This window comes from Malus domestica, chromosome 15, assembly GCF_042453785.1.
Source record: "Malus domestica chromosome 15, GDT2T_hap1".
In the NCBI taxonomy this organism is placed as follows: Eukaryota; Viridiplantae; Streptophyta; class Magnoliopsida; order Rosales; family Rosaceae; genus Malus; species Malus domestica.
Window position 1 is genome coordinate 3240561 of NC_091675.1, and position 21857 is coordinate 3262417.

Sequence of the window (21857 nt, forward strand, 5' to 3'; positions counted from 1 at the left end):
GACTTGGATATGATAATTCATTATCTTAAACATATTTTGAAGGAAAAATTGATGACAATGCCAATATTTTGTCTAAGTTGAAGATACTCAAGAAGAAAAAGTTATTCTTTAGTATAATTCTACTATTCTTGTGGGAAATAGTAGGAATACTTTTTTACCTTCAACTTAGACATATGGAAGTTGTTTCTTCTTTCGAAAATCCCTTTAATATAGTGAGTAATCATATCCAAGCTAATTCTCTCTAACAACCACTACCTTAGTGTTAGATCAAAAGGAAATGAAAATTTGATAAGTTATTTTGTAGTATCGTTCATTTATGTTATGAACAATATTAGGGAATATGACACATAACCACAAAATTAAGAATTAGAATACATACTCTTGAGTATATAAATACTACTCTTAACCACTTGACTTACGAGCCATTATTTGTCATTTCTATTTTATTTTCGGGAAAAAAAAATCAATTAACTAATGGAGAAACGTAATTTTATATGGGATTAGTTAAGCATAACAGTGGTTTGACTTCCTTGTGTTCCCATGGATACAAGTTGACCATGCATGTGTGGGCGTTTGTGATGAAATGACAATCAATTTAGGTCAATGCACGTATAGTTAAATCGAGATCTGATCAGTCCACCAAATTAAATGAAATTATTTGAACTCTTCGTGTATCAGTGATTTTATGCTACAAGTGCATGCACTTATTGGCTAATAACAAATTAAGAGTTCATATTGAATGATTAATTTTTTTTATTAGTACTCAGCATAAGGCCGCGTTCACTAATCATCAGGAGTCTTAGTAGCGAGTACGAATAATTTTGCCGCGGCTTAGACCACATGCCAATATTTGAGTATCGATATCTGCCATACGGGTAGAGCGTTGCCTTGGCCCCACAGATCAACACTCCACTGTTGTTAGGTAAAGTACATCTAAGAATGGCATGGATCTTAGACTAATCAATGGTTAACAGTTACTCATGCATATGTAAAAAGTTGTTAGGAACATTGAACACTCGCTTCAAGTGCATTTGTTTCCAAATTCTTCTCAATATAAGATATTTGTTCTTTTAAGTTTCGACAAGCTCTCACTTCTACTCAATTTTTTTTAGCTTTATACTTTTTAAGGGTGTAGAATTACTATTTAGAGCTTAGGTTTTAGAGATTAATCCTTCAAATTTTAAATTTCATGTCAAATTTTGGTGTACTTAATTAGAAGTAGAAGTTTAAGCTCTAAGAGTAAACTTTTATACCTTAACTAAATAATTCAAGGGAGCAGACTTGTCCTCAAACCAAATCTGATTACGGAAAAACCAAACGCTCAATACAAAAGTACAAACCACAATGACCCAAAGTTTCTTAGTAGAATTTGAAAAGGCTACAAGAAAATTTTTGGAAAAAAATTATGACACCGAAAGACAGACGTTATAATAAGCTGTAAATGACCTACTTGAGAAAGCATGAGACCTTTTTAAGTCAAGAGTTAACATTTTAATTTATCAACAATATTGTCTTGAAACTTTTCAAATTTCACCATAGAGTGAAAAAAAACTTTGTATTTCTATTCCCAAAAGATAATGACGAATCCGAAATTTGTCTTTCAGAAAAATTCATGTAATCTACCTAAGAGCCTCACAGACTTGTCAATGGGCTAATGATTCTTTTGCAAACCTTTCATCAAGAGACCGGGAGAAGCAATTTCCTCATGTACCACATCGAGAACACACAAAGAACTATTCACAACAAAATTTACATTCCTAAATAATCAACTATGTTAACAAATAAAATTCAGGTTATGCAATAGTTTTATCTTATAAATACAAAAATAGGCTCAACCAAATTGGTCGCACTTGGTGCGATGGCAAGTGCCTTCGCCCATGAGCGGTAGGTCTCGGGTTCGAGACTTGGGAGCAGCCTCTCCATAAATGGGGGTAAGGCTAGCTGACATTCACCTCTCCTAGACCTTGCGTAAAGCGGGAGCCTTGTGCACTGGGTACGACCTTTTAATGTGCTCTCTCATCTACACCTAAGTTAAATCCTTCTCTCCGTACTTAAGAGAAATTCAATGTAAAATATTATATTGTTTGTAAAAAAAATAAAAACTCTTATATTAAATATATATAAAAAAATCACCTAATTACATGCCATAGATTATCAATCAAACAACATATAGATTTATGTCGAACATAAAACTAATCACATAACTTTTTCTTGTTCGTAAACTCAAGTCTAAACAAAAATGGCCCCTAGCTATCATAAACCGTGGCATGGAATTTTTTTCACATAATATATAGAGTACTTTTCACTTCTTAAAGAGGGATCAACGAATAGTTTCGTCACGACGGTCTATCTTTTCGGAAGCCAAAAATACTCGCAGAGACATTTCAACCTTCCTAGCAACCATTGAATGATTCACCAGAACCAAAAATCGAACTCAAGGTCTGCCGTGTGAGATAAAGGTCTGAAATTCGTCTCAAACTAAGCTCTATAAGTTATTATTTGGAATTACTTGACAAATCAATTGTGGTGTTCGGTGTTTCTCGTAGCTAAAAATCAACCAATCGCGTAAGAAATTGGCGATCTTCTAGGCTTCTAGTACTCTGTCTTAAATTTTATATGTTTTTTCTCACTTCCCCATTTATTAAATTTCTAATATGAATTCATTTAGCCTGGATTCTCAACAACCATATATATGGTCCCGTCCAGTACGATGCGACTGTGTCAAGATTTAAGAACTTGAATTTCTTTTTTTTTTCTTTTTTTTAAAATAAAATATAACCCACTAGTAAACAGGTACTTGACTTGCGAATATACGTAGAATTTGCATAAAAATATACGTAAAATTTGATAATTCTCACATAATATATTCTGGTTTGATGGCCCTTTGGGTTACCTGATTCAGTTGAGCATGCAAATATTGTAATTAATTAATACTAAAGTCAGAGAAACTTCAAAAAAAAAATAAAAAAATAAAAAACTACGTCAAAGAAACTAACGTGTTTTTATTTGTAATTTTGACCTTAAACCACTTGCTAATTAAACTTCCAGGATCCCTTCCTCGGTTTAATTTTCAAAACAAGGAACCTTTGGTCTTTGTTAACAATTTCCAGATATTCAAGTCCAAGAATGTGCATGAAACACGAGGACTAGGATCACCAGAGGATGTCTTGGGTCAGCTACTACAATGTTCAAAAGGTATTGTTTATCAGTTTGTTCCTTTTTCCAAGAAAATGAAGAAGCGAGAAATTGTTTTTTATTGGACAAACAATAGTGGGTCAAATAAATGTTGGAGAGAGGGGGCTGATTGAGATCGAACTTGCACCAGAATACGTGGACATTATTGTTATGCATTCAATCTTGTAGCGTTACAAGGTGCGGAGGTTGTGTTCCGCATGGCGGCTCCGAATTTGTCCATCAACAATTACAAGCTCCACCACTCGGTCATTAATGTAGAAGGTATACAATCAGATTTGTGCTTTTTTTGCTTCTTGTTTTTGATAAGTTTAGTTTTTAGTTCAGTAAATAATTTCGTAGTTCGGGTTCAGTCAATGGATATGATTGATGCTTGATCCTTGAGTTTTTTTGGGGGTTTTTTTAAGTTTTATTTTTTTTCTTTTGAAACTTTGCTTTGATTTTGTTAAAAAACTCAGAATTTGATTGATGCTTGTACTGAGCTCAAAGTAAAGAGACTAATCTATACTAGCTCCCCGAGTGTTGTTTTCGATGGGATTCATGGGATTGTTGACGGGGATGAGTCTTTGCCATATCCACCGTACTAGTATTTCCTAATGTATTTACAGTGATGCAAGAATGTGTGTGCATGCAATTTTAATTACGAAATTGTTACGCGTTGCAACTTATTTACAGTGATGCTAGTAAGTTATAGAGTTGCATCTCTCTTCCTTTGTTCTCTTCTTTTCTAACGTTTACTTTATATTTACTGGTGATGTTGTAGGTTGTTCTCACCCTATTGGTTCTTAGCTTCCTTGGAGCGTTTTCACTTCATAACTTATATGTTATAGGTGTCTCTCCTCCATTTCACTCACTCATAAAATTTGAGGCATCGGAAGTTCATTTGAACTTTGAATAATATTAAGGTCTGACATTCTAAAAGTCTATCCAATTTTATATAGAAAAACATTAAAATTCATGCACAAAATAGAAGGAACTTTGGGAGTGAAAAATTGGTTTGGGTAATTAATGAACAAACCAATGTTTAGGACATTTAATTTATAATATTTAAATTTCTTCCAATTTCCTGTTTTTGGGAGAAACTGTTGGTACTAGTCTCAGGCTCTCAGCTTGATATGGTGTAAATTTTAAAGAACCCATCATTTGATATTCTTACACGCTATATTTCAGCCATGTACGGACTTGATTGGATCGGTCACGGGGTACTCTTATATTCCATTGGACCGGCATTACTCATTCTTTTAGTAGTTGCATCAAAAAGTTCGATTTGCTCCACCTTGACTCTTTATATTCTTTGTTCTCTTATTGTTCCACGAGTTCCCTCTGCCTTTATAGTTTTCTACGTATACGAGAAGGAGGAGCAAAAAATTGATGACATGGTCCTAGAAGCTATCTCTCGTGGATGCAAATTGAAATCTGATGTTGTAAAAAAGTTCTATACATCCAAGGAGATTGAGTGACTGACTGCTGCTAACTACCTGCCACTGCTTGCCTGAGAATCGATATAGAATTGCGGTGTTTGATACGATTGTTATGCCCTGTATTTACTTCTTTTTCTTCAACCCGAACATCCCTCGAAAAATATAAGAAATGAAGAAAGATCCCATTTGATTTATTTTTTGTAACTACATTGTATGATTTTGTGTATTGATGTAGTTTCTCGCTATTTTTGACACATCTTGTAATTTTCAAACTTTTAACTTTACCTGACGTTGTATTTAGTTTCTCGTTTATTGTTATCTTATTGATTATGTAATGTCACTTTCTGAGCTTAAATGCTAAGGTTAGTAGCGCACGAGCCCACAAAAGTTGATTTTGGCCATTATTTTTGCGGAACCCATAAGTTAGGATCAGTTTTCAAGCGTAAACGACTGATTCTAATACTCATTTTATTTTTGTTTTATAGGAACACAGTCATCCAAGACCATAAATAATTTATAGTCAAAATTATAATGACGTGGCTAATTGTTTAGCTTAGAGGTTGCCATCACGGAGTCAAGTCAACCGTGAGATTATTTATTTGGCTGCATGTTACATCTCTAAAATTAATTTCGTATTAGAGTTTAGTTAATAAAAAATGAACAAGACTTGGTTGTTGAATTTTCAGCAGTCACACCCAATTCCGGATGAACAATTGTTCAAATTTTGATTTTTTTAATCAAACTTTGGACATGTTCAGACAAAATTAGGTATAAGTAGAAATAGCTGTTGAATTGTTCAGCAGCGAAGTTAATTCCATAAAAAATTAAGTGTCAACTTTTTGGTGACCCAAAGCCAAGGGTGTCATTTAATTCATGGAAAATGATTGACATCAGAAACGACAGCTATTAAGTTTTCAATAAAATGTCCACATTGTTTCTTTCAATTGTGGTACCATTTGGCAATTGTGATGCATTGTGCCTAAGTTTTTATATACAACTTTGTGGTATCCCCCACCAAGGTCCTAATATCGAAATTTAGGTAAGTGATTCAAACTCAGGTGCGAAGATACAAATATATTGTCAAAATGTCTAATGCCGAAAGTAAGTTATTTAGATAAAAGATTCGAACTCAGGTGCAAAGAGACGGACATATTGTCTAGATTGAGTGACTTAACTTATATTTGCACATCAAGAAAGTTAAACACTAACAGGGTAAGAAAATTGTTACTAACGCTTAACAATCATCCTGCCCTTTGCAACCATCTTGCCCTCTTTTCTAATAAAGAAAGGTAAAGAGATGGAGGAGTTTGTATGATAACTATTTTGAAGCGTTAATAATTAGAGGCTAATTTTGTATAGAGACACAACACTTGATGATCATATATCGTCTTAATTGGCTTGATCTCGTTGTCAACACGTGTTACTGGTCTCGTCACAATTAAGAGGGTCACTGTACCGTTGGACTACTTGCCTTGGTTATTTGATTGGGACAAGGATTGTCTGCCCTCTAATTTTCCATACCCTTCCATGCCCTCATGTTTTGTGTGGTCATGGTTAAGCCACGTTAATATTTTATATTATTTTTTTATAAAGATAATAAGACAAAAATGAATAGTAATATAAAATGTTGACGTGGCTTAACCGTGACCAAACAAACAGAAGGGCATGAAAGGGCATGAAAAAAGGAAGGGCAGACAATCATTGTCCATTTGATTGAGACTACGGCATTATTAGAGCCTAGTGCAAGTTAAAATGAGTATGGATCAATCGGGTGTCCCCATGAATAATGAACAACATTTGCATTTAAGTTGAGAAAAATAATTGGTGCATCTTGTTACAAGAGAATTTATCTTTTCTTTGATATTTCAAGTTTCAAATTGAAACTTCGACATAAATTTACTACGCATAGATGACAAAATAAAGACATTTTAAGCAAATCAACTACACTGTTGTGGGGATTTTGTTTTCCGCAAGACTAACGTTTCTCGTACGTATTTGTGGCCTCAATGCACAAAATTATCAATCAAACACTAAATTTTTCGTATTATACTGTTACCGTAACATTTCAGATACTGAAAATCCCAAAACCCATAAAACAAAATCACAGGCCCGATAGAGGAAACATAAAGCGTTTGACCAAAGCCTGTCTGGCACTTTGAATTCACTTGCATTGCAACTCCCGTTTCTCTTCACTCTTTTTGTTAAAAAAAAGGCAAATAAAGTAATTAAAATCTCAAAATCTCACACAAACAGCCCGTAATTCAAAATCTCTCTGCTTTCGCTCTCTCTGTCTCTAAAGAATCCATCTTTTTTCAGATTCATTCAGTCATTCCATTTGTTTCGTTTTCGAAAGCCTCTCTGAATCTGTCTCTCTTCCTCTCACTGCCTGCCACTTTGTTTGCTTTATCTTCTTCCCTTTCCAATAAGATTCTTATTCCTCCATCTCTGCAAACTTTTCCTCTTGTCTTTCTTCGATTTCTGCTTCTGGGTCGCATCATTTCTTCCATTTCTCAATTGAGTTTGATCAATCTTCACTTCATTAAGAAACCCTTTTCTTTTCCCGCGCGCCAATCAAATTCTTGTTCGTTGTCCTTTTCTTTAATTACCCTTTTGAGATTTTTCAGAGTTTTCTCTGATTTCATGGAACGCTGGTGTTACTTTCACCGTCTGTAATGTTTATTTTGTAATTGTTTTATCGGAAAGTCGAATGGAGACTTGGTGGGTAATGGTGAATTTGTAATGGGGGGTGGTGGTGGTGGCGGTGGGGGTGGGACAGTGGAAGTGGTGAAGAGCCACGGTTGCTCTCGGCTGTCTGTTGGGTTACCATCTCAATCGCCTTCCTCTAAAGCTCTGCAACCATTTGAGCCTGCATCTCCGGCCGCATCCCCTATTGGATCGGAGGCGGTAGCTCGATCAGGCGGCGGACCCTTCGCCGGCCTTGTTATCTGCGTTACTGGTCTATCCAAGGGTAAAAGAAGACAAAGTTTTAACTTCTGCCCGCTAATTTTCTCTGTGATGAAAGTGCTTTTATATATAATATATATAATATATTTAATTTGTAGCTGTTCATATTTGTCATGTTGTTTTGGCAGAAGCAAGGAAACAAGTCAAGGAAGCGACTGAGAGATTAGGCGGCCAGTACAGCTCTCAGTTGCATCCTCAATGTACTCATTTGGTGGTCCAAATATCCTTGATATTCGAAATTATAGTACTTTGTTTTGTTTTGTTTTTGGTATATTAGTATATTGGGGAGGAATTAATCAATGTTTTGATACATTTGGTGTTATTGTTTATGTAAATTGCAAGGCTTGAGTGCAATCTTTAACTAGTTTTACAGCTTCGGCGGACACAAGTTCGAGCATGCTCTGAAACATGGATCAAAAAATGGTCTGTCTATTGTTACCATTGGATGGTTTGTAGATAGTGTAAGGAAGAATGGTAAGAGAGACCATCTTATATACATGCTACCTTCATTTCTTAAGTTTTACATTGGTTTGGCTAGAAACGCTCCATTGGTATTGGTACATATTACTTGATTAATCTAAATCAAGTTGCTTTTGTCTGTTTCAGTGAGGCTGAGTGAATCACTTTACAGTATCAAGAGTTTTGGAGAGAATGGTATGCGTTTGGATGAGTTGAATAGGCTCGTTGGGTTTAGTGGCACCGAAAATTCTTGTCTGCCTATTGGTGTTCGTGGAGCCAAGCAATTGGACACGAATGACGAACCACGTGTATCTTTTCGTGGAAGGGAGGCTATCAGAAGTACTGACTCTAGTCACTCTACTTTGTCTGGTCACTCCATTTATGTCGACTTAGACATTTCATCTGAACTGAGGAATAAGGTAAAGTTATTTCTAGGAAAAAGTTGCTTGTTTTTTTCAAAACACAAGTTTGTTATCCTTGTTTTACTTTTAAAAGAAAGATTTACTAGTGACATGTATTTTCCAATGCCAGAAAAAATAGATAAGGGTAAACCTGTCTTTCAGTTTGTAACGTTTATCATTGTGTCTGTTTGGTAGGTTACCGAGGCTGCTCGTAGAGAGGGTGCCACATTTGTAGATCAATGGTTTGTTGGTTGCAAAGCCAGTCATGTAGTGTGTGAAGGGTCTTCAAGCCGTAAATATCTTGGCCACTCTAGCAATATTGTTACAGTGAGTCCTGCAAGGCATTCTCTGGTTTACTTGAATCAGCAAGCGCTTATACGACAATAACTTTTTGGCTGTCTTCATATTGGTTGTCCTTGTATCGTAGACAGCTGATGAAATCACTTGCAATGTTTGAGATTAGGGAGTGCTCTGTGTATTTATTGTATGCCATGAAATTTATTTGGTGTTTGATGTATCGCAGCCACTGTGGGTTTTGAAAACAGCCAAAGAGAAGTATGTGCAACGGCTTGTGCACATGTCTGCAGATTTGGCCAGGCAAGTTGGTACGATGCTTGAAGAGTTGCAGAATGGCATTGCAGATGGGGTATCTTTCTACACGATGGATGAGTAGTCATATAATTTTGGTATCTATAAGTTCATATTTTAACAGTATTTTTTATTTATCTAACAGGGAACTGATGAGGGAAAAGTCCCCAAAGATGTTCAAGCTTATAGAAATAAAGCAAGCCATGAAAAGAGACTACAGATTGTGAATTCTGCTAAAACTGGGGTTAGAAATCGTCGTGGTCTTCGTATGCAGGTAATGATTAATTTTGTTTGATTCTCTGTGGTGTTTGATCAATCTATGGTTCTTCTTTTGTGCCTCATAAGTGAATTCGTTACATTTGTTGCGAAAAGTTTTTCACAGTAAACCATCTTATTTATGTGCTTTGGTCTTGCAGACTTGCCAAACTCCAATGCGACCAATAACCCCCAGCAGCCTTTTGGATTCAATCTGCTGGTCAATTTCTGAACCAACATCAACGGCTTCAATCTACACCGAGAGTGTAAGTGCCGAAGATGGTAGTGAACATCATGCATCTGTATTCTTCGATGCAAAAGGTGATGGCAAGGATTCAGAAGCGTCGTTTGCAAACTTAACTACGCCGCTCAAGGAAAGGTTATTGAACTCTCTTCCTTCCTATTCCCAAAAACGAAAAATGATTGCCAAATGTTATATCATCTCACACCTCTTTTATGTATTTGTATGCAGTGAGAAATCTGAATTGATATTCAAAAACCATTTTCTTACCATCCTGTTCCCTGTCGATCGATTTGCTGAGATGGGGCCATCTTCTAGGACATTTTTCAGCGACAACGGGTTTACATGCTTGCAAGTGTTGGATCATATCTATACATTTTATCAGGTACAAAATAAAGACATTCCCCTCTCAGAATCCTCTGTCATCGGCTTAATGAAGGGAGGGTCGTTTAGTCTCGTGTACTTATATTGCAGGAGAACATGTCAGCCCATGAAATTGAGGCTGCAATCCACACCGACTCAAGGCATGCTGATCGGCTCCGATCAGTGTACTCCAGTAAAGAAACAGCAGAACGCGGGTATGCAATTTTCAGGCGGATTGAGTTTCTAGGCAGTCGTAAAAGTTTTGAAATGTTGAAGCGCGTCAACGGAGACAACAACAGCAATGTGTATGAGCTGTTAATTGGAGCCTAAAGATCATCTTCTTCCCCTCGCTTGTTGCAAGTCGAGAGAGCATGTTTTGTGATATGGCAAACTCTTGAAGGAGCTCGAACTCGAGGGCTTAGAACTCCAAGGCCATGATTTCGAAACTTCTACCGTCTTGCTACAAATTTTCCACTCGTTTTTTTTAGTAGGATTTTAGGAGTTTATAGCTACTTCAAATGTATAAAATTTGTGTGCATAACGATTTTGGGTGAGTGAATTCCTCAACATTTTTAACTTTACCGAAGAAAACATATGAATTGATACATATTTATCCCAAAATACCAAGTTTCATTACCTTGATTGATTTTTCTTTTATGAAAAGAGTCTGATACACTACGTATCGTTGCCACACTTACTATCATTTTGTATAGTCGAAAGATAACTGGGATGGTGGATTCGAAAATTACCTAACCCTTCGATTTCTATGATTATGAAACTAGCCAGCAGAAGATAGATATGTTGTCTCATCACCCGCCAATTATAACTCTTCCCTGCCGTTGAAGCTCGTAAAACAAGATGATGGCTGCAGAATCTTCTGAACTCCCCTTATCGGGTCTAGCATCTCCTGAGCAGTCAATGATGCCGGAGTTGGGTATGTGCAAGGTTACTTGTGCGACAAAACTGTTGAAGTACTTGGTTGAGCTTTCACCAAATCTGATTGGAGTTCTACGGGAAGAAAGACGGTTGTGAGGCCAAAAGTTAACAATTCAAACACAATTTTGTAGTGGCCAAGTTCTCTAGAATCTTGAATCAACAAAACACAATTTGTTAGTAGATTTGTAGGAGTTGGTTATGGACTAACCTTGACTGAGTTCCGGTTATTTGAAAATCCGGCTTTGGCCACTGCAGTTTCTTGCACAGCTGAAAAAGAGCAGATCGAGGTCCTCCTTTCTTTATGTTGATTGCTTCAATGACTGCATAAAAGCACCCGCAGACGCAGCACGATTAAATGATAGTATTGCTTGATAATAACATAGTATAAGCCAAGGCTCCTATCCGAATCTCTACAGAAATGAAGCCACTTAAAGCAATTTCCCGTGATCTTGTCAGCGAGCATGAAGCAGATTAAGAAAAACAAATGCTTTTTGCATTCCAGTGATTCATCAATGCACCATTTCATTTGTGAAAAAACAGTTTTGAACATTAATTGGAACACATTTCACCCGTTTGAAAGGAAACAGGAAGAGGTTATCAAGCTTCTAGACTCTAGTCGTAGCCCATAGGGAGTACAAGCGAGGTTCGCAAGGAGAGTAAAAGTAGGTAGAGTGTATAAGCACTCAATCATGCAACTAGAGAAAATGAGAACGATAAAATGGTGCAAACCTGGGGCGGCATTGTTGGGGCTAGAGGTTTTCCAGTCAATTACTGAAGGAGAAACTCCAGTTGTCTGTGCAGTTAGAGGCATTTCAGTTATCTTTCGCCTTTTATAGACCACTACCCCTGAAGAATCTTTGACAGTTACTTGGTCGCCGACCTTATGGTTGATGTCACGGGAAGTTGAATCGCCTACTTGGTCAGCATCAAGTTTCCTCTTCTTGGAAAATGAAAAACCTTTCTCCTGTTCCATAACAAAACAGTAGAGCTTTAACAACATTTAGTGATGGGAACTTAACAACCAGAGAGATGCAGCAGAATACTCGTTAACAACAATTTGGGACCTCAGATCTGAACCAAGGTACGTGATCAAAAATTCTGGACCCCAAACAGTAGCTCCGGGCCCCAGAATTCCAAACCTAGAACTCATGAACCCCTGGTTTTGACCCTAGAACCCAGAAATCCCAAAACCCGGAGCCTCAGCTTGAAATGTGAGCCCAAATTTCCAAAATTGAGATCAAGTTACAAAAAATATTAGAATCAATTTCATTTTTTTCTTAATCCCTTTTTCATTTTCAGGCCCACGACCAAATAATAATGGACAGACAGACATTTAGAGAACCAACAAACCTCAAGTTTCTTAAGTAAACGACGAGCTGCTTCTCCTTTTGCACCTTTTTTAGTCCGATTGCACCCCTCTCCAGTCAACAGAACATCTTTCAGCTGTACAGTAAGCTCGGCATGAAACATCTCACCCTTATTGGTACACTTCTCTTTTCTATGGTACCCAAGCGAGTCGCATAGTTCAATCAGCTCCCGTAGTGGAGGCAGCTCAAGTTTGTCAGGAGTCACAATTGGAGATAATAATGGTTCAAATATTCTCCACACTTCATCAAGGTTAAGTTTGGTATCAATTAGAATTGCCCCTGCAATACTTTCCACCATGTCTCCGAGAGCCTGCAGAGATACTATTCAGATCACAAAAACAATATATAGTAATAAACAATCATATGAACAAGGATAACAAAGTGATGATAATAATAGGAATTTTAGTCATGATATTTGGTAGATGGTGGAAGCTTCTCCTTATATAAAAGGTGGCCTGCCAATAGTAATGAAGTATCAAGCTAAGGGGAGAGAGCTTAACAGTCAAGGAACCTACAGAACTGCACATAGTTTAAACTCTAAAGCAATGATAGTTTTTAGTCACGGCAAACTATTTACTTGAAGAGGAATTATGGCTAAAATACGCGGGAAGTATACAAAAGCACCACGCTAGAACAGAAATTGTAAATTAGAATGCTGAAAGAACCAAATAACGATAAAAGGATTGCAGCCAAAAACAAGCAGACAATCAGTCTTTTAGAAAAACCTGAAAACAAAAGCTCAAGCTAATCTTTCAACACTATTGAAGAGAAAAACAGTTAACATTGAGCAAGATCTTACCTTAGGACTCTTTGTGCCTTGAAGCGTGGTACCACTGTCAGGTTCTGAAAGAGACTTCACATATTCTGTTATCTGACTTAGAAGTAACATAGAGGCATGCTGTAGATGCTGCTGAAGATCACGTCTAACAGCAACTTGTGCAAAACTTTCATTATTAACAGAAGCTGAACGCAAGTCAGTTAACTCGCCTGGATCAATATCTGTGTGGCTATGATAGAGATGCCTTGTAATAAGCAGGTCCAACACAGAGTCACCTAGAAATTCTAGTCGCTGTTGAAAATCAAGAAGTTAAGAAAAGTAAATATATGGAATTTTCACTGTTTGTTCTATACTTGGTAATTTATTACTTCTAGGTAAAATGAATAATCTATCAAACATTCATTTTCATAGTAGATTAATTGGTCAATTTCTGTTTCCAAGCTCACAACAATTTTCCTTCTTATTGTTGTTGGAATAGAACTCTCAGCATACCTCATAACAGTAGCCACCTCCTGATTCTTGATCAGATGCATGTGTTATGGCCTCGAGTAAGATACCCTTGGTAGAAAATTCATAGTGAAGCTTTGACTCCATGATTGCAATCTCATTAGCTTTCAGGGTGTACGAATGAAGAGACGCCATAGTAATTGCATCAGCAACCAAGGAAGGCTCAAGTTCTACATCAATATAAAGCCACTTCATCATATAAATTGCAGCAGGCAATCCACCAGCAACATAGTATGCTCCTATAAGGGCTTCAACACAATCAGAGATTGTTTTGGAACACATCCATCTATGGCCCTTATCACAGCTCTTCCCAACCACAACTTTAGGGTCTTCAGTTTGGAATTTTCCATCTACGGGTACTTCTAAAGTCTCCACTCCACAATTACAAGGAATGGGTCGTAGAGAAATCTGCCCTGGAGAAACCCAACGACATGGGTCAAACGCACAATCACGGATGTATCCCTATTAAAAAAATGCAAAGCCATTATTACAAGAGCTTGAAGCCTTGAACATCAGTACCTGAGTGAATACATATAAGCATAGATAGCATGTAGTACAAGGGAAATACCTGTAACTTGCGATTTATGCCCAATCTATGTAGGTTTGAGTTACAGATAGTCAGGGTGCGGCAACTAGTTAATTGTCCTTCATGCTTTTTGGGATATTTGAGAAAGAGGTGGCAACTCACAGTATATTTTAAAACTGAATCACCGAGCAATTCCAAGCGCTCCATAGAAAATTCATCATTGCATCTTAGTGTTGTAAGTGCTTCTAGAATCTGATCACAAAAACACATTCAGATAAATCGTTTTTTTACTCTATTAGAAAGATAAATGGGCAAGTCACGGAGTCTAAAAGGATGACATACCAATAAGCTTGATATCCGAAAGCTGCTAGAATGATAATTTATCTCTTCTCTAAGTTGACTGGCTAGCATCAAGGACTCCAAGCGATGAATCAACGATGGTAGTAAATAACATGACTTTAGAACGTCTCTTGGGATACCAATAGCAACTAGAAGCTCAGGTGGCATGTGAGCATACATAATCTGCTTTCCAATAACAACGCCAGATTGCAATGTCTTACCACCACCACCTGCCCAGTTGAGAGAAAATATTAGCAACCAAACATAAAAAATGAGATTGTATTGCCAACATAGCTTCAACAGCACGTAACTAACACTGCAACGAGTCAATTACTCACACCCACAACCTTTTGTCATCTCCATTTACTCTTCAACAACATGCATCAAATAGATTTATTAATATAATTGTAGAAGGACCACATGCTCAATAAGTCAAACACCCAATCCCACTACCCGCACAACCACAACTTTCAAACAATACAATTCATAATAAATTAATAATATCGAGTACCATTACTTGCAAGAAACCACGGAAGCAGCTGTCTGATTTGAAGTTTTAATAACTAGAGGGAGTTGAAGATGCAAAACTGAGATAGTATTTTCACTTGAGTACATAATACATATATGCACTGTTAGGCCAATTTTCTCCTTCAATCAATGTTATAACATAGGGAGATACAATAGAAGGGTCATGAACAACAGTTTCATGAAAAAATTTGAAGATACAATAGAAAATTATAGAATGGGTGCTTAACAAAAAGGAATAAGCCATATTGCTAAAAGATCAAGCATGCAAATCAACAAACCTTCACCATTAAAGTTCACAAGAAGGTTGTGCGGATTATGACTTTGTTTCAGTTGCAACAGAGGCTGACCAGGATACCGGAGCACAATCCCGTATCTAAACAGAATTAGCATCATTAAGAAAACTGTACAGTAATATCACTGAAACATCACACAAGGCATAAAATAACTTACTTTTTGTTGAAGTACTCAGAAAATGAAGTATATTGTGATGATACATTGTCTTTCTTTACATCAAAAGGACTCTCAGCAGAAGTGTTACTCATAACCTCATCAACAGAGTAGATTCTTCCAGTATGGATAGCCACCACCACCGTATCTTTGAGATTTTTTACATCAACAGAGCAATTAGCAAAGTGAACTATCCCTGCACTGTTGCACTCAGTCTCAGATGATACAGTTCTTGGAACTGAGTTCCCTGTGTCAACGTTACACTGGTGACTGCTCAAAGACGAGTTTCTCTTTAAGAACTCTACCACAGAAACACAAGAATTGATCCCTGCCCAATTTATTCTCCAAGATTCATCTTTTGAATCATTCAATGTCTCAACTGGAAGAAGCAAATATAAGCATGATGGGGTCCACAGTTTTCTTGTTTCTTTCTCCAGTAAAAGTTCTCTACGTTTTCTAGCTGATTTGGTTCCATACAATTTCCCAAACAATCCATTAAAGAAAAATTCCTGAAAGCACTTTGCTTTTTCCATCTGTTAAGAAAATACTAGTTCCAGTAAGTACCACCCCAAAAAGATACTAGTTCCAGTGAGTACTACAAAGAAAAAACATAAATTTGCGTTCAAATGCTTAAGATGTACCTGTTCCCCGTCTAAATGAACCTCCCCACAGAAAGAAACAGAAGCCTTAACTGTTTTCGAAATCAGGTAAAGGTCCAATTTGAGATTCCCCACATCATCAGCAAGCTTCGACTCAATGAGAAGAACAAATCCAGAATACAACTCACTGGCAATGTTACAGGAGAAGTCAAACTTATATGCCTGAAAAATGGCAGCATCAAGTTTCTCCCCCCAAGTTCCAGATAGCATACGAATGCAAGTTGTACCATGTAGTTCCTTCCTTTTAGTAGTTCCTTTAAAGACCAAATACAATTATTTATATTACAAAGATGAAAACCAAAAAAGAAAAGCAGGAACAGAAACTGCATCAGCACATAGCCACATGGAATATGGGGTGCCAAAACAAAAATCAAGATGTAGTAAGACAGAGATGATAAAGCTGGTTTAGAAAGTGAATTCAGATGTGATAACCAAAACGTTTTGGCAGCCCTGTTTATATCATTCAGCAGTTAAATTTCAAAGCAAATGACACCCAGCATTAGGCCAAGGAACAGTCGTTAACTTTGAGCCACAATCGAAAATAAATAGAAAGTGATTATTCATAAACATATATCAAAGAATGACCGACTCATAAAAAGCAACTTAAGTTCATTGTGCATCAGCGAACACTCAGACACTGATTTTCTCAAATATTATGTACAGAACAACGTACCTGCACCAGAAGCTTGCTCTTTTCTTTTCACATCAGGCACATCAACGACTGGGAGAAGATGGTCATTCAGGGCACCCTTTTGATGTAGCTGCTGACACGCTTCCAAGCAGACAAGCTGCTTTGCTAAAGAAGATTTCTTGCATACAGGGCCAACTAACGTTTGGAAAGCTGCATTTGGAGGCAATGTGATCTTACACTCGTAACACTCTCCAAGATATGAGATATGAAAAGTTGGCTTTGGAGTGAAGTACCTAAACACGGTAATCAAATAAGGGTTCAATAAGAATTAAAAAAAAAGTAAATTCAAGAAACAGTAGTGAATAGTTTACAGATGCATACTTATCCCTTGGCAGCGTTTCACAATATTTATGTACAAGACTGACACTAGAATCTGCAGTGACTGAAGCTCCAGTGGAGTCCACAGTATATACATTTGTTTGCTCCAAAGGACATGCTTTCAAAATGCATGCTTCAGGATCTCTTTTCATAGCTGTATCTGTCATCAAAAACTCACTCCTGACAATCTCATATAGTTGATCCCTTTGTTTCTTGTTTCCCCTGTACTTTATGAATATTCAGAAAATAAGTACACTTGATAAACGCACAATAGGGACACCTATAGAGAAAATCTTCTACTCACTGAACAATCACACTATATATATCCACTTCCCATATGCTGATAAAGTGAAACAATAAAGACATGGCCTCACCTCTCCAGCATTGTGATGAACTGAGAGTTATCTTGCCGAGCCCGTCCCCTCGACTGGACGTAACTACGAACTGTCTTTGGCAGGTCAAAACGTACCACACAGGAGCAGCTCGGAACATGAATTCCCTCCTCAACTACATCGGTAGCAAATAATAAATTGACCTATCCAGAAGGGGTCAACTGAGTATCAGGTTTCCAATGTCAAAACTTCTCATGAATCAGTTCCTTTCCTACAATATAAAAGATCATATACCTCCCCAGAGCAGAATAACTCCAATGTCTCCCTTTGTATTTTTGGCGCCAGAGAGTCAACTGATGTAGTGCTTCCAGTCAAATAGGAAACCGTAAAATGAGACAAAGAAGTAACCTTCTTCATGAATCTTTCAATCACTTTAGCCGTGATGATTCTATCAACAAATATGAGGCACCGCACTTCCCTAGATCTTCTGCAATAAAAAATTATGGATGATAAGCAACTTTGCAATGATATAAAAAATTTGACCAACAAAGTTATTGTCTTACCCAAAAGAACGAAAAATTTGAACAAGTTCATTTAATTTTGGAGATACGTAGCCCACATCTACTGCCTTCAAATGGTCAAACCCGAAATCCAAGAAATTTTCAGAACCTGACGAGAGAAGGAAATAATAGCTCATTTTACTAAAACAGAATTGAAAGTTATAGGCATCATCAAAACTATATGGTGACAAAAAGTATGTTGGCAAAATAAGGCATTATTCATCTACTCTCAAGCATCTCAACGATAAAACACTATCAGAAATGAGCAAAGTGTTAAGTCCTTATTAATTTGAACAGATAACAAAGTGTCAGAAAAGATAAAGAGAGACGGAGAGAAAGACATGATATAAATATATATATATATATATATATATATAGAGAGAGAGAGAGAGAGAGAGAGAGATTTCACTACATTATTAACAGCCGATTTTTAATACATAAAGTTAGACCTGAGTGGCATAGAAGTTGATAAAAGAGTTATGATAGATAGCTACAGAATTGCATACCATGCAGAAACGATTCCCTAATTATACCAAACACTTCCTCAAGAAAACGTCTGCACTGCAAAGAGCCCTCTCTATAAAGTTCACACGCCTTCGCGCATTTCGGAGCATTCTCTAAACAGATCTTAACAGCCTACAAGAGAATAAGGTTATATATTCTCATAATTAGAACCAGAAGGAAAGACCATAAAGAAACTAGAATTGGAGAAGACCAAAGTGACCTTTCTGCTGCATTACCATCTTAAGATATATCTGAGACTCTCAGTACATGGCTATATAAGAGTGCTTATAATCAGAGTCATAAAAAGCAAAAAGCCTCAATAATGTGTCACAGGCTAACAGCATGTGTATCAGAAGTAACTATTTGGCGTGACCTGAAGCTCATTAAGGTTCACCATCATGCAGTTAGACCTGCTTGAATTTGTATAAAAGTCTGAGGGTGACTATCAATCGGTTGTTTATTTCCTAGAAAAACCACCCTTCATCCATGCATTATACTTAGTCATACCTCGTAAGTACATATGAGACCAAGCTCGTCAAGGCAATACAAGATCTTTGTGTAGTCATTAGACATTCGTTTCTGCAATGTCTTAATTTTATCATCCATGTCACTCAGATTACTTTCTACTGATACCTGCAACTTTGATAATGAAGCATCAACCTGTACATGGAAGTTTTTTTTAGTATTCACACAAGTTTGACACATGAAAGTAAGGTAACAATGAACGATAAATTTGTTAACATACATGTACAGCAGAAATACCTTGGACCAAGAGGCTTCCATCTTTTCTTTCAAATCCGAACTCAGAAACCATGCTTGGCCATAAAATCGACAAGTTTCTTTTGCAGAAGGGACACATACTTCCATCTCTGTTATGTCCTCAATAGTATAAATCTGTGTAAGCAAATTTAATGATATTAAAGCATCACCATCAGTAACTGATATATGTATAGTAATCTAAATCACCATCAGTAACTGATATATTTATAGTAATCTAACTGGAATATTTATGTATACCTGAGAATCTAAAATGCTTTCAAGTTCTGATAACTGGCCCTCACAATCCTTGGTGGACGAGACACCTAACACACAATGTTGTATATAAATATGCACATATAAGATTTATAATAACAGTAGGTTTGGACTCAACAATGAACATGAAAAAAAAGCGATTCTCTAGACATACAAAAACCACAGCAACGGGTTGAAAGAAGAGAGAGCACAAATAATAAACAATAGCTATAGATTACCTTTTTTTATAACAGGTGATGCCGTCAAGCCAAAAATCTTTGGCTTATTACCAGACTTGTGATAAAACTCCTTCACCACAACAAACAATTTGTCAAGATGACCCTTGACTATAAAATATATAAAGAAGACGAAATGCATAACAAAAATGAATTGGAAAAAATTCCACCAAAGTGAAATTAACCTTCATTATCTTTGTATAAGGATGGTTTCCAGTAGCCCGATGGCACTCGTCAATAATCATCAAGCATACTGCTTCCAAACTCAAGAATGCCTTTCTTAAGGCATCCAAAAAAATCTGGGGGGTCATAACTAGCACCTAGAGGATAATATATAAAACAAATATGCATTAATTTAATAGCCTCTGCCAAAAATAAAAAATGAGAAAACTATTTTATTACAAGGAATCTAACATGACTATCACAGGTTGAGCATGAATGCAAATCTTTCGAGAATTCTAGCTTACATAGTGTAAGTAAACAATGTAATAATGTCATGTTATTAGTTAGAAAGATAAGAAGGCTCAAATCCTTGGAAAGAAGAGTAAACTGATACAGATTGTGATAGTTTTCAATATTACTCAACAATCAACATGAACCAAAAAGTACACTTAGAACATTACCCTTTTTTACATCTTGTTCTGTGTTATGGATTTATGTACTTAATTAGTTTTTTCTCATTGTCTTGTAATTGCCAATTGGTGGCTTTGTTTCATCCGGTTTTGTTCTCTTGAAACTCTTTAGCTCAATGTGTGATACATTGCAGTGAATCCATAAAAAAGACGAAAACTTTCGACCAAAAAAAAAAAATGAAAACTTACATCATGCTCATTCATTTTCTTTTCCCAGCGCTCCATGGTCCACGAATCAACTCCCAACGCACCATAATACTCTCCTACGTTATAATTTGTGCTTTCTTTAATAACCTTAAATTGCTGCAATCACAAGAACACATAATCCCAATGGGTTACAAGACCACCAACGAGCCACATTGCATAAAAAGCACAAATTTACAGGAACAAAATTAGGAAATAGTACCTGGTGAACAAGATGAACAGTTGGAGCCAAAAAGATGATCAATTTTTTGGCACCACCACTTGAATTATTAGTTTGGCAGCCTTCATAGTCTCTGATGAGCATCACAGCTATCATCGTCTTCCCGGAACCGGTCTCCAGCACCGCTATCGTGTTCCTTCGCCTCGCAACCTCGTACACCTCCGACTGATACCTAAAAATTCAGGCCGGAGAAATTCACATCGTCGAAAACAAGCCTTTAAATTTAGAGAGAGAAAGGATTAGAGAGAGAGAGAGAGAGAGAGAGAGAGAGAGAGAGTGAGAGACCGTCTGGGACTGAAGTTCTTGGAAGATTGCGGTGACTGATCATCATCAGCGGCATGATCGAGTGGGTTGGAATTGGATTCTTCTACTTCCATTCCGTGAAAAGCTCCGTCCTTTGATTCTGACTCGGATTCCAGCCGAGAATGCAATGCCAGACGAAGAGGGGGAGAAGGTGAAGAACACGGAAATAGTGAGCCCAAGCAAAATGGTACTCTCTCTTAAGTGCTTCATCAGAGTAACGTACAGTGGAGAGCTGACACTCTCTGTACTCTCTGTCTCTCTCGCAGCTCTGTGCGGGTTTTGCTAAAATCCGCCAACGGTTACGTAGCGGGAGACGACCTCGTATTAGACGGTGTCGTCTTGTGAGTTAGTGGTGTCCCGTGCTTTAGTTGACAGGACAAGTCGCTCAGGAAATTGTTATGACGGTGACCGCTTTCCAGTGCGGGCCCTCCACAGGATTTGGTGGGAAAATCGGGGACAGAAAACTTCAAAGGATTTTTATTTTATTTTATTTTCAAAGTTCAAAGGATTTTTATTTGTTGCGTCACAAGCATAATATTTTAATCACCTGATGAAGTAAATATTAGTTAAATTAAACGTTTGAGGTATATAATTGAGTTCAAAGAAATTGATGGACATTATGTTTATAAAATCATAAATTGATGGTCCAGTGATATTCTTATTTACTTGTAAGAGGTCTAGGTTCGATTTTCGCTAAAAGCAAATTTAAACAACATTATTGCTAACTCATTGTGAAGTTTAGCCCACTCTCCCATTGATGGATATTATCGTTTATTCAAAAAATAATAATAATAAAACATAGAAATTTTATCGTGACAATAAAATATACAATTGGTTTTGAAATAAATTGATCTTTTGTAAAGATAATCTATAAA

The 21857-nt window shown here is 36.9% G+C and overlaps 2 protein-coding genes across 2 annotated transcripts; one reads left to right on the forward strand and one right to left on the reverse strand.

The window, feature by feature from the left end:
• Positions 1 to 6871: 6871 nt before the first annotated feature.
• LOC103455761 (uncharacterized) lies at positions 6872 to 10505 on the forward strand. The gene is made up of 10 exons (XM_008395348.4): positions 6872 to 7581; positions 7706 to 7797; positions 7949 to 8051; positions 8184 to 8455; positions 8633 to 8764; positions 8961 to 9083; positions 9171 to 9299; positions 9442 to 9659; positions 9753 to 9906; positions 9996 to 10505. The coding sequence occupies exons 1-10, from the start codon at positions 7353 to 7355 to the stop codon at positions 10212 to 10214; spliced, it is 1671 nt and encodes a 556-aa protein (XP_008393570.1). The 5' UTR covers positions 6872 to 7352; the 3' UTR covers positions 10215 to 10505.
• LOC103455760 (endoribonuclease Dicer homolog 3a) lies at positions 10494 to 21256 on the reverse strand. Its single transcript, XM_008395347.4, has 25 exons — positions 20965 to 21256; positions 20662 to 20851; positions 20445 to 20558; positions 19809 to 19943; positions 19627 to 19696; positions 19394 to 19458; positions 19139 to 19270; positions 18884 to 19036; positions 18379 to 18508; positions 17876 to 17981; positions 17607 to 17799; positions 17355 to 17515; positions 16984 to 17202; positions 16645 to 16895; positions 15954 to 16225; positions 15316 to 15845; positions 15144 to 15238; positions 14341 to 14567; positions 14041 to 14250; positions 13458 to 13934; positions 12987 to 13256; positions 12171 to 12497; positions 11550 to 11784; positions 11029 to 11140; positions 10494 to 10892 (listed from the first exon to the last, which is right to left on the reverse strand). The coding sequence occupies exons 1-25, from the start codon at positions 21054 to 21056 to the stop codon at positions 10694 to 10696; spliced, it is 4965 nt and encodes a 1654-aa protein (XP_008393569.2). The 5' UTR covers positions 21057 to 21256; the 3' UTR covers positions 10494 to 10693.
• Between the last annotated feature and the right edge of the window lie 601 nt (positions 21257 to 21857).

Coding starts and splice junctions, on each gene's coding strand:
- LOC103455761 (XM_008395348.4), top strand. CDS start 7,353: ATGGGGGGTGGTGGTGGTGGCGGTGGGGGTGGGACAGTGGAAGTGGTG. Junction 7,798..7,948: donor GTACTCATTTGGTGGTCCAA/ATATCCTTGATA, acceptor AACTAGTTTTAC/AGCTTCGGCGGACACAAGTT. Junction 9,660..9,752: donor ACTACGCCGCTCAAGGAAAG/GTTATTGAACTC, acceptor ATTTGTATGCAG/TGAGAAATCTGAATTGATAT.
- LOC103455760 (XM_008395347.4), bottom strand. CDS start 21,056: ATGGAAGTAGAAGAATCCAATTCCAACCCACTCGATCATGCCGCTGAT. Junction 19,459..19,626: donor ATCACCTGTTATAAAAAAAG/GTAATCTATAGC, acceptor ATTGTGTGTTAG/GTGTCTCGTCCACCAAGGAT. Junction 17,982..18,378: donor TAGGGAATCGTTTCTGCATG/GTATGCAATTCT, acceptor TTCTCTCGTCAG/GTTCTGAAAATTTCTTGGAT.